The following is a 12,170-nucleotide window of genomic DNA, read 5'->3' as shown; positions in this document are numbered from 1 at the left end:
TCTTCTCCAGACTCTAACTGATGGGCCGTGGATTATTGTGATGTTTTTATCAGTTTGGACTCTCATTCTGACGGCACCCATTCACTGCAGCTCATCCTTTGCCGTGGTTATAAAATGAAGTATGAATGCAACTAGTACCTGAGAAGCTGGAAACACTCGCCAGCTCAGATCAGTGTTTCAGTTCACAGAAAAGGTGATGAAGTGTTAGTTTCTGGCAAATGTAAAAGTGAAATGAATAACAGGATAAATAATTAATAGGATTAAATGCAGGTTTTCCTCATATCCTGTTTTTAGCTGATCATCATCTCGTTGGCGAGTCCCTTCAAGAACACTCGAGCAAACACCGCAGAGAAGAACACTGAATCAAACCGGACCTAATAATGACTGAAAACACCTGATGAACCTGCTCCATGACTGCTGATGTCTTTTGAATATCTCTCTTTGTTTACATTCCTCATTTGCCTCGACTCTGTTAAAGTCTTATCCTGATTGGTTGTCGAGCTCGGCCTCGAGTGACAGCAGGCAAATGCAAACAAATGAAGTATTTGTAAAATCGGTGCAAAAGACCTGGACAAAAAAGGGCATGTTTTGGTCTCGTTGGCATCAGAGATAACCCTGGACTCAGACTGGACTTCACAGCAGCCTTCAGCCGTCCGAGGAGAAGCATCTCTACACATCTTCAGTCTCTGCTGGACTTCTCTTCAGCTCCAGTGAAAGCTGCTTCAACGGAAACACTGCTTTACGCTCATCTAAAGTCAAAAACCTGTAAGAGAGCCTGTTACTTACTAAACACGTCAGGAACGTATAATGACTCAGAATGAAAGCTACCTCCATCTCTTGTTTTTTAGCCGGCCGAATCATGCAGCACACCTTCAGAGCCATCACACACTCGCCGGGGATTCTCGTCTGGAGGATCGAGGTACGGCTCTCTGATGAAGCTTTTAAAGAAACATGACTGAGATATAAAACATGTCCCATTTCAGGCTTGTTCACTGAGTGTTATAGAATCATTTTTACATTAAATATAATATAAATGAACATGAGGAAAACTACTGCATTAATAATCTGATGTACTGTATGCAAAACAGAAGAGACGTTTCAGAATAATTAAACTGAAACCTTTTTGGTGCTTTTCGCTTGATTTCAAGATCGTTTTCATATCGTTTTAATAATTTAAAAATGAAATAGCAATTAATCACTTAACTTTCTTAATGCATTCAATTCTACAAAAACATACAGATATATAAATACATAACATATAGAAATAACAGACAGATCTTTTGACCTGAATTGTTTGGATGATGAATCAAACCAGGAACGAACGTCACTCAGCATCTCAAACCTGCACACTATATATTTATTTTATGCTTTATGAATAAAACCTTGGTAACACTTGTTAACTATTAACTATGACTTTTCCCTTTAATAAATACGTCTGCTCATGAATAGAGTGGTAGTTAAGTTTCGGTGTAGGATCAACTAAATACACAATAAATTCTACAATCAAATAAGACCCTGTCCTAACCGTACCACCTTCAATGTACAGTTCTGTCATTATTTATTGAATTGTTCCAGCTCCAGCATTCGAGGGTCTTCTTTCCTAAAGATTGGCTAATAATTTTTTTTTTTTTTTTCAAATGCATTATGCCGATAAGCTTTGAAAATAACAATAACATTAACCATAACATTCAAATCATTCATTGCAGAATTACAGACGGCTGGTTGCTGTGAAATTACACCAAAATTTGTTTTTTCTTCTTCTTCCTCCAGAAAATGGATCTCGTTTTGGTGCCGGAAAAATTTCACGGACAGTTTTATGAAAGTGACTGCTATTTATTGCTCTCAGTGAGTGAGAACCTTTCTGAAGCCTACTTTACGGTGTTATGTTGTGAAAAGATTTTGGTTCCTGCGTCCCTGCTGAGAGATCCTGTATATTTCTATATTAGGTGTTGTCCTGTCCTGTGCTCCTCCCCTCGGGGGAGTTTGTATGGTCTTTTGTTTTATTTTTGATTGATAATAACCATCTCATTGTCCTCGCCTCACACCTAACAGTTTCCTGATGGACAAGCCTCATGTTTTGCATCCTATGTCTTCTACTTCTATATGTAGACACGCAAAACTGGCAAATCTGCATACTATGACATTCATTACTGGATCGGCTCCACGTCGTCTCTGGATGAGCAGGGTGCTGCGGCCGTCTACGCTGTCCAGCTGGACGAGTTCCTGGGTTCCTCGCCCATCCAGCACCGCGAGGTCCAGCACCACGAGTCCAGCATCTTCTGCGGATACTTCAAACAGGGCATCATGTAAGCCTCTGGAGACCTCTAGATTCTCTGATGAGTTACAAAGTGTTGCTTTTCAAAACATGTCTCAAGTAAAATAGCTGATAGAAAGAAGTACAACTTGTGCTCAGACACTTCAAACTTCTGTTTTAACTAAACCAGGTTTTAACTCATGTGCATCTGAGTGAAAAACACTTACAGGGTCCCCTTGTGACTCGGGGCCAGTCATAAATAGAAACGGCCCTCGAGTGTGTTTGGTCTGTAAAGATAACAGAAAATATATGTGATTATATTCTTAGTTATAAGTCAGGAGGGGTTGCATCGGGAATGAACCACGTGGAGACAAACACCTACAACATCCAGAGACTGCTGCATGTGAAAGGGAAGAGGAAAGTGACCGGCACCGAGGTGAGCAGACCACTCGTCTTAAAGACATAGTTCACCCCACAATCACAACACTGTCCTCAACTACCTGGTGTCAAACTATAAAAATCTGTTTTTAGGTTAAATTCTGTCTAATATAAAGAAGCAAGTGAATCCAGGGTTTCCCGCTCACCCTGCTCTTAGTGGAAGATATGGCTTTATCAATTCAGAACAATATTTAGGTGCTAAACCAATAACAGAAATGAGGATCTTAAAATGAATCCTAAAGAGGACATGTAACCAGTGAAGAGATGCAAGAACAGGGCTTTCATATACTAGTCAACGGGTGACTCTGGACCAGAGAGAGGTCTATATAGAGACTTTTACCATAATCCTGACGAGTTCAAACTAAAATATGTAGTTAGACAGGAAAGAGTTCACTTTGGTGAGTAGTCTACCAAGTTAATTAATTTGTCCAGTTTAAAATCACCATGATAACACCTAATTGTTTTAGATAGGGCTTCACAACTGGTTTCAATTCATCAAGGTCCAAGTCTATTGATTAGCAGGATCCTCCCGGCATAAAACAGATTAAAATGAATGAAATTTAGTGCCATCTGGTCCTTAATTTCCTCAAGGTACTGTACTAGGGACGCTAGAACCAACATCACAGGCACATTGTCTGCAAAACAATGAAAAGAAATACCAAATTTCTTATTGTCCTTTGGGAAACATATACAAAGAGAACAGAATAGGCCCCAAAATGGAGCCTTGGGGGACCCCGCACATGAAAGAAGAAGATGAGGAAACAAACTCTCCAAACCGAACTGAGAAAGTTCTTTCAGTCTAATAGGATCTAAACAATTCTACGCAGTACCTTTAATACCAACACATTGTTCTTATAATCTAAATCTTATGGTCTACAGCATCCAATGCAGCCGTGAGGTCTAGTAGATCAAAACTGCATTAGTCCCCTAAACCAGTAGCATTAAAAGATCATTAAAAATCTTTAACAGTACAGTTAAAGTACTATGGATAGATTCAAACCCAGACTGAAACATTTCATGGATATCATGTACATCTAGAAATGAATACAGTTGTTTAAACGCAACCTTCTCCAGTAGTTTGGAAATAAATGAATGTTTAAATGATCTAATGGCAATAATACACCAGTCTACCGTATTTAAAAGAGTCGATAAAAACAAGACAAACATCCATAAAACTGAGAGCAGCAGATGTCCGGCCGCACACACTCACGCCATCTTGAAATGCCATTTTAAGTACTTTAAGTATTAGTAAACCTCTTCTAGGTACTGAAATGGTACCTTCTTAGGTACCTGTGACCTGTGGATCTCTATCAAGCTGAAATGATTGAGGCTTTGATCTCTGAAGCTATAAGTGATTGAAACACTGGTTAATCTGCAGGTGGAAATGAGCTGGAAGAGCTTTGACACGGGGAGTGTGTTTCTGCTGGACCTGGGCAGGACCATCATCCAGTGGAACGGCCCTGAAAGCAACAAACAAGAACGTCTGAAGGTAAAGAGCTACACCAGCGATCGTGAAGGTTTGGGTTCTTTTAGATCTTTTAGATCGTAATGTCACGCTGCTCCTGGACTGTAAGGGCATGATGCTGGCCAAGGACATCAGGGATCGAGAGAGAGGCGGCCGGCTGGAGATCGGCGTGATCGAAGGCGATGCGGAGGCAAACTCTCCGTCAGTAATGGAGCTGATGGTCAGTATTCTGGGAGACCGGCCCTCCACGCTGCCCAGCGGGACACCGGACGAAGTGACCGACCGGGAGCAAATGTCTAAGCTCACCCTTTATCAGTAAGCCACTTCATTTCACTGAGTATATCACAGCGTCTACCAGTCCTCATCCATCTTACAAACCTTACTCTGCAGCGTGTCAGATGCCAACGGAACCATGAACATCACAGAGATCGCCACCAGTCCGCTCACACAGGACATGCTCAATCACGACGTAAGTGTCACCTGTGAAAAATACATAATCCATCCTCAGACTGCGTGTATTAATATGAATATACATCCAACGTCAGCACAAAGCAAAAGGACTACTTGGTAACACTTTACTTTAAGGAGTCTTTGTTACACGTTACATGTAACAACTCTTAGAATAACAATTAAAGCTAATAATTAACCTGTACAGTAAGTAGTTAATTAACATTACTCTACAAGAACACAAGTGTAACCCAATTCACTAATGATCCACAAACAATGACAAAGAGAAGGAATCCATTCAAACGGTAGAGTTTCTTTAGTCCAAGCACACAAAAGATGAGGAGTGAAGTGTGTATTAAAACACAGCCGACAGCAGACAAGCAGCAGAAAGAACTGAAGGGTTGAAACAGAGAGGCAAAGAAACTCAGTGTGTTCTAATAGCAATCAATAACCACGACTTCAACTGATGATAAGCAGGAACAAGGAACCGAAACGACTACACAATGTGACAAACATATCTGACCCGGATCACTACATTGGCAAAACACTTTAATATAAGTATATCAATAAACTACAAAGAAATAATTGATTATTTCAGTTAATTCATTGTTTGTTTGTTTATTTCAGGACTGCTATATTCTGGATCAGGGAGGCATGTCTATATTTGTGTGGAAGGGAAAGACGGCCAACAAAGCTGAGAGACAAGCAGCGATGAGCCGAGCTCTGGTGCGTTTCCAGCCTTTCTTCAGTGTGTCAGACAAATCATAGTGAACACATTATAACCCTGACAGTTCAGATGAACCCGCAGCCTGGATGTTTAACCTCTTCAAACTGTTCAAGACTATTCATAAACTCTTCCTCCAGTGATAATTCTGCTCTGAATCAGGAGATAAACTGCACAGATCAAGCCAAAAAAAAGTCCTAAACAAATATGTGTTTGGATTTTGGCAACGGGAGATGCAGTTTTTCACTGGAGAAAAAGTTATTATGGATTATGGATAGTTAAAAACATCTGGATTTCTTCTGATGGACTGGGGTGGTGTTTTTCTCATCTATCTGTCATGACGATGAGACTTAAATGAGTTAATGTTTGATTTACTTACAATTGACTAATGTGATTGATTCTGCAGGAGTTCATTAAAGTAAAGGGTTACCCGCTCACTACTAAAGTGGAGGCTCTCAGCGACGGAGGAGAATCGTCTCTCTTCAAACAGCTCTTCAAGAGCTGGAGGGTCAGAGAGCAGACGGCAGGCCTGGGCCGGACACACACCGTGGGGAGAGTGGGTACGTGTCTGACCTCGTACTGAAGTAGACACACTGTTGGACAGCTCCTGTAGACGTGATGCTCTTTCCTTCATTAGCTGATGTCACTCAAGAGAAGTTTGATGCCACCCGGATGCACGTGATGTCTGACGTTGCTGCACAGGAGCGCTTGGTGGACGACGGCAGCGGACAGAAGCAGGTGAGGACGGGATGAGTTATTAGCATTATTAATAAAGAAAGCATGGACGAATAATGCTGTTGATGCAGACGTGAGGAACAGTAGGCGGGATGAACCGTAATACACACATAGAGGTGAAACTGTGATGCAAGTGGAAATAAGAAGATGCATGAGAAAGGATGAGCCGCGTGATCTTCTTCCTCCACAGGTGTGGCGCATTGAGAAGCTGGAGCTGGTGGAGGTGGAGCCTGAAATGCACGGATACTTCTATGGAGGCGACTGCTATCTGATTCTCTACAGCTACGATGTTCACGGCAGGAACAACTACATTCTTTACATGTGGAAGGTATTTGATGAAGTGTGATTATAACTGAAATAGTGTCAACGAACCGCTGTCTTCTATGATTATGCACCACAAACATGAATGGGGTTTTAGCGCTTCTCGAACAAACGTGCAGAATCTTTTACTTTTGTGTCTCTGTCAGAGCGTTTATAATCGCCGCAGGTGTTATTTTGTCTGTTGCGCCTGGACTGCTGTTGAATCTGCAGCACTGGACTCACAGATTCACACACAGACAATCAAGCTCTTCGGGGTGTGTGTGTGTGTGTGTGTGTGTGTGTGTGTGTGTGTGTGTGTGTGTGTGTGTGTGTGTGTGTGTGTGTGTGTGTGTGTGTGTGTGTGTGTGTGTGTGTGTGTGTCTTCAGGGCCGTCATGCGTCTCAGGACGAGGTGACGGCGTGTGCGTATCAGGCAGTGACTCTGGACCAGCAGTACGGAGATCAGCCTGTTCAAGTCAGAGTCTGCATGGGGAAGGAACCACGGCACTTCATGGCCATCTTCAAGGGCAAGATGGTCATCTTCGAGGTCTGGCATTGCTTTTAAAAGACATTTCGTTAGCGATCTGTAACTTAAACATTACATGCTTCTGGGCTCAACTTTTTCGTTTTGACAGAAATGAAGTCAAACTCTGTGTTCATGTGACAGAAGTAAAACTGGTTGACTTTGAATGATTCTGTTGCAGTGACACAACCCAATGAGATATTCAGATTAATATAGTAAAGGAAGTGTTTTATCCTGCTTCAGTGTTCATTAATTAACTTTTAATAAGCAGCAAATTATGAGCTCATTTGAGGCAAATGTTGTAGTTTTGTAGATTTAGTAGTATTAAAGTGATTGAAATAAATAACAGTGGAAAACAAAAGGGTTTAAAATGATAGACGAGGTCCTAATCACAGAATAAGTACCAATCTTATGAAAAGGTTTCACTATGTAGCTGTCACGGGATGCTGGAGACTCGTGTTGCTAGGTAAACAACAAAACAACATATTATGATTAACCAATCAGAGCTGAAGAACCAGTTTATAGTTTTTGAGGAGTTTAGGCTTATAATCAGTGTTTGTTGTACATCAGTGTCATTCATCTGTCATTAAATCTGATTTTAGGCATTACTCACGGGTAAGGTTAGGTTTAGAGATATGCTCAAGATTACATTTTCTGGTTAAACTGCAATCAAACGAACGAGTCTTTAATAGGAACATGTGACAGGAGCCATAGAAACCTGCATTTCTTTTAACGCTACAACCACTTTAAAAAATATATGCTATACTATTATTACATTTTTTTCAGTATGCATTGCTTTTTCATTAGAAACTGTGATAACAAAATAAACTGCTTCAGTGCTTTCATAATGCTATGCATTTCTCAGACGTAGTAACCTATTAGCTCATCTGAAAGATATTGACATTATGAGCTGAAGTTATTATCACAGACGTGCATAAATGCTCTGTTGTCTTAATACTGAAATATAAAGGTTGTTCTCATGCCAGGGAGGGACGTCCAGAAAGAGTGCCCCGGAGCCGGAGCCGCCCGTCCGTCTGTTTCAGATCTGCGGCTCTCACCCCACCAACACCAAAGCTATAGAGGTGCCTGCTCTGGCGGCCTCGCTCAACTCCAACGACGTCTTCCTCCTGAAGAGCCAGAGCGGCATCTACCTGTGGTATGGCAAAGTACGCAGTCTTTCTACTATCACGGCGTCCTTAGTGTTTTATCAGAAGAAAGCCCTTGTCCTCCCCTGCTGTCCTCATAGTGGACGTCACTGGAGATCAGTACTAAGCTCTTCTGACCTCTCAGGGCTCCAGTGGAGACGAACGGGCCATGGCAAAGGAGGTGGCCTTCTTCATCGGTCGAGGCTCATCAGAGGAGATCATGGCTGAGGGACAGGAACCATACGAGTTCTGGGAAATCTTAGGAGGAAAAGGACCGTATGCAAGTGACAGAAGGTACACCGAACCTTATTAGTGCCGTAAGACTCCAAGAACTCTTACTAAATGCCTCAAAAGCTGTCGACGGGACAGTACTATATCAGTACTTAGTAGTTATATCAGGGACTAAAACTGTACATATCTGTTTAGAGGCCATGAACTGCCTGTTCTTTATTTTTGCATAAAAACATTATTTCCTGTCTTGTTTTTAACCTTCATCAGAATGCTTTGTTTGAATAGATGTGGAGGACTGTAGACTCAGAAGTGAACACCCACTGCTGTGATTGGCTGATCGTTGTGTTTGATTGACAGCCGGCATTCCTCACAGATGTGTGCTGCTGTGATTCACGTTTAGTCATTTTCCAGACGCTTTTATCCAAAGCGACTTACAATTAGGCAGTATATAAGGCGATGTGTCTTAAAGAGGTGAACAGACAGGAAGTGCTTGTAGTCTCAGGCACTATTCAAATAAACACGAGTTAGAAAAAGAAGGAATGATTAAAGAGATTTGTCTTGAATTTGATGCGAGCTGCAGCCGGGAGCCGGGGCAAGGAGATAAAGAGAAGTGTGACGGTCGTACCGCTGCGTTTGGGTTTGATTGTGCTTTCAGGAAGTCCAGCCTAGAAATGACCAGGACCTGTTCTGTAAGAAAAGACCTCATCTTTCTGATGGTGTGTAATGCAAATCTGGAAGACCAAGCAGTCTTTGCGGTGTGATCCTTGAAGGTCAGATGTAGAAGCAGGTGTTGATCATCTTCTGTGGAGGCTTTAATATTAACTTTAATATTAGCTTTTTTTGAGTTCTTCACCTTACAGGATTTTATATTACAACAGTGACCTCTTATATGTCAAACAATTTTGGTTACTCAGTTCATGACCCCTTTAAGGTGATAATATGCACCTTTTAAGGGTAAACATAGAGGCTTTTGAACTGAAGGAAGCTTTTCTCCTAGAACTATTGGAAGATATTCACACCAAAGGAACTAGGAACGGTTTTAGCTCTAGGAGCTCAGTTTGGAGGAACTAAATGAACTCCACCGACAGTGTAGGATCTAAAACAGTACGTTGATTGGCCAAATGAAAAAGAAACATCTTTTTTAAAGACCACATTTACCCCACAAAAGACATTTGTCTCTTATCTGTATTATTATGTTCTTCCCTTAACCTCGATAAAAGCACCGCGAGCTCGTAGGAGACTCAGTCAGTTTTTAATGCTCTTCCAATCCCATGAATTGCACATTTACATTCAATCCCACGATACGCAACAAAACAGAGTCGTTTAGTTCCTAGATCTACATGGTGTGAAAGGTACTGAATGGAAGAGGTACTGCCCCAGTGACAGCTTTTGTAGGATTGTGGGAAAGAAAAATTGTTCATTCTTGGCTGTTGATGTCACGTCGTCTTAAAGATTACAGCAGGTTACTCTAGACCACCAGCCGCGTCTCTTTGAGTGCTCCAACAAGACCGGCCAGTTCATCGCCACCGAGGTAACCCAGTTCACTCAGGAGGATCTGAGGGAGGACGACGTCATGCTTTTGGACACGTGGGATCAGGTAGACCAGCACAGCTTGAACTAAAACTACACTGTAATGAAACGTAAAGTCTGATGATGCAAGGCGATGTCTCTAGCAGTGTCACGGGTGTGAATAATAAGATTAAAGCAGCTGTCATAACAATGTGAGAGCTGACCCTAAATATCACGAGAAGTAGATTAGACGAGTCCTGAACGCAGCCGCTGGCTCTTCTAGGTCTTTCTCTGGATAGGAAATGAAGCCAATGAAGTGGAGCGTAAGGAATCGGTGACAATCTGCCAGGAATACCTGCGCACTCATCCTGGATCCCGGGACCCCGACACGCCGGTGATCATGGTGAAGCAGGGCTTCGAGCCTCCCACCTTCACCGGCTGGTTCACGGCCTGGGACGCCACTAAATGGAGCGTAGGTTGGATTTGCCTAGTGCATGAGATTAAGGGCTCATTCGCTGCTCGTGAACCTTTGCTGTAATTCACACGCGACTTTCTTCCTTGTTCTAGGGCGGAAAAACCTACGAGCAGCTGAAGGAGGAGTTAGGAGAGATTACTCTGCCCACTAAAGTGGACTCTGTATGATCCTTTTGTGTGTTATACACATTCCACTCGATATTTGCATGAAAGATTTGCGTTAAATGATCGTTTCTCATGACAGGGATCCAATGGTACGGAGAGTAAAACCGTCTCACAGTATGCACCAGAAATGCTGATCAATAAGCAGTCCGGAGAGCTGCCGGAGAACGTGGACCCCGCTCACAGAGAGGTGCGTGCAGCTTCATGCTCGCTTCACAAGAACGTCCTCACAAGGTCTGGTGTGTGTCGGGAACGGCTGCTTCAGAACATCTTGACCTCACTTTTTGAAATTCGCCACCTTTAAATGTTTACACTTTATTTTGCTAGTCCACTTTAGACCTTCTACTAACTATAACTAACTCTGTAACTACGGGTCAACTAATTCTCATTGATCCCCAACTACGTGTCTGTACCTCTCAGAGTAGACTGTTAGAGTAGGGTTAGTTTCTGATAGTCAGTATGTAGTGAACTCATCAAAATAAAGTGTTAGAAGATACGAAGCAGACGGTCTACTAATACTCTGATAGATGTTTAGTTCAGTTAGTAGTGGACTATCAGAATAAAGTGTTAGCTCTATACAGACCTTCCTGATGCATGTCCCATGCTGATTAACTGACCTAAACGATCCTGCTTTATTTTATGAGTTTTTCCTAGGCGGTTTTTCAGATTTGTATGGCATAAATTGTTTAAAGACACACCTCGCTGCACAACCTAATTCAGCCGGTGTATGAGCGCTGAGTCGTCTCAGGTTTTGTTGTGTTTGTGTCCCACCTGTGTGCTGACCGCTCAGGATCTGATCTCACGACGGGGCGTGCTGCGACTAATCATCCTTTCTGTGGGTCGGACAGAAGGGTTCGGCTCACAGGATAAAAGCATCTACGGGTGGGAATAGATGTTGAGCTTCACAGTGAAAGTTCATTCTAAAAAGGAACACACTATCTGTGCTGTTGAAAGCAATAAACAGCATCTAATACCAGACAAATTCTGGTTATACTTCATAAAAAGCACATGCCTGCGGAACAACAGAGAAAGAGAGTTCTGACAAATTTGACTAAAATATTTGAATGCATTTGAATAAAAGTGTGGTGTTACTTTGTTGAAAGCAGCGTGTGCTGCTGGAAAATAACATTCTAGTTCCCTCACACGAGTTCTGCTTCTCTCAGTGATTCGGTTCCTTCAGTCAGTAACTCTGTCTCCTCTCCGTGGTTCTCTAGAGATATCTTTCTGATGAAGATTTCCGGAGCGTTCTGGGACTCTCCAGAGAACAGTTTGAAGGTTTGCCTCAGTGGAAGCAGAAGACCATCAAGAAGCAAAAGGGATTGTTTTGAAGGAGCCGTGTATTTTTAGAGCTGATAGAGAGACGCATCTATATCTCCCTGTTTCAAATGTAACCATTTAAACCGTTTGTCATAATTCATATCACTAACTGTGTAATAGTTCATGTGTTCCAGACACAATAAGCATAATGCAGTTTAATTGAGGGACTGTTTTTGGTGAAAGCAAAATAAAAAATATATACATTCACAAGAATTTCCTGTCTTTCTTCTCCTGTGCTTCCTCTCTGTCTGACAGCTTCAGGCTCATGTGTGAACAAAGTCAGCTCTTTAGCAGCAGATGCTTCCTCATTCAGATGATTTCTTGTCTTAAGCGTGGTTTGAGTCTGGAGGAAATAATGTGAGCGTTGACGTGTGAGCCAGTGATTCTTCATCTAGAAACAGACATCAACTACATCAACAACAGAAGGGCTGGATACACACGGGAATA

The 12,170-nt window shown here is 42.1% G+C and overlaps 1 protein-coding gene across 1 annotated transcript; it reads left to right on the top strand.

Moving 5' to 3' along the window:
• The first annotated feature begins 591 nt into the window (after positions 1–591).
• avil (advillin) lies at positions 592–11,756 on the top strand. Its single transcript, XM_043251510.1, has 20 exons — positions 592–765; positions 849–919; positions 1,771–1,845; positions 2,110–2,306; positions 2,582–2,690; positions 4,071–4,181; positions 4,267–4,472; positions 4,548–4,626; positions 5,232–5,330; positions 5,735–5,888; positions 5,966–6,066; positions 6,254–6,391; positions 6,751–6,909; positions 7,872–8,051; positions 8,176–8,324; positions 9,714–9,858; positions 10,054–10,242; positions 10,338–10,406; positions 10,489–10,596; positions 11,621–11,756. Exons 2-20 carry the CDS (start codon positions 860–862, stop codon positions 11,732–11,734), a joined length of 2,442 nt encoding a protein of 813 aa, XP_043107445.1. The 5' UTR covers positions 592–765; positions 849–859; the 3' UTR covers positions 11,735–11,756.
• The last annotated feature ends 414 nt before the right edge of the window (positions 11,757–12,170 follow it).

This window comes from Puntigrus tetrazona, chromosome 11, assembly GCF_018831695.1.
Source record: "Puntigrus tetrazona isolate hp1 chromosome 11, ASM1883169v1, whole genome shotgun sequence".
Lineage (NCBI taxonomy): Eukaryota > Metazoa > Chordata > Actinopteri > Cypriniformes > Cyprinidae > Puntigrus > Puntigrus tetrazona.
The sequence above is the reverse complement of the archived record's forward strand: the minus strand, read 5'-3'. Positions and strand labels throughout refer to the sequence as shown.

Excerpts from the sequence above, each read along its gene's own strand:
- avil (XM_043251510.1), top strand. The coding sequence starts at position 860 with ATGCAGCACACCTTCAGAGCCATCACACACTCGCCGGGGATTCTCGTC. Across the intron at positions 5,331-5,734 it reads CAGCGATGAGCCGAGCTCTG|GAGTTCATTAAAGTAAAGGG; the intron begins GTGCGTTTCCAG and ends TTGATTCTGCAG. Across the intron at positions 10,597-11,620 it reads TGGACCCCGCTCACAGAGAG|AGATATCTTTCTGATGAAGA; the intron begins GTGCGTGCAGCT and ends GTGGTTCTCTAG.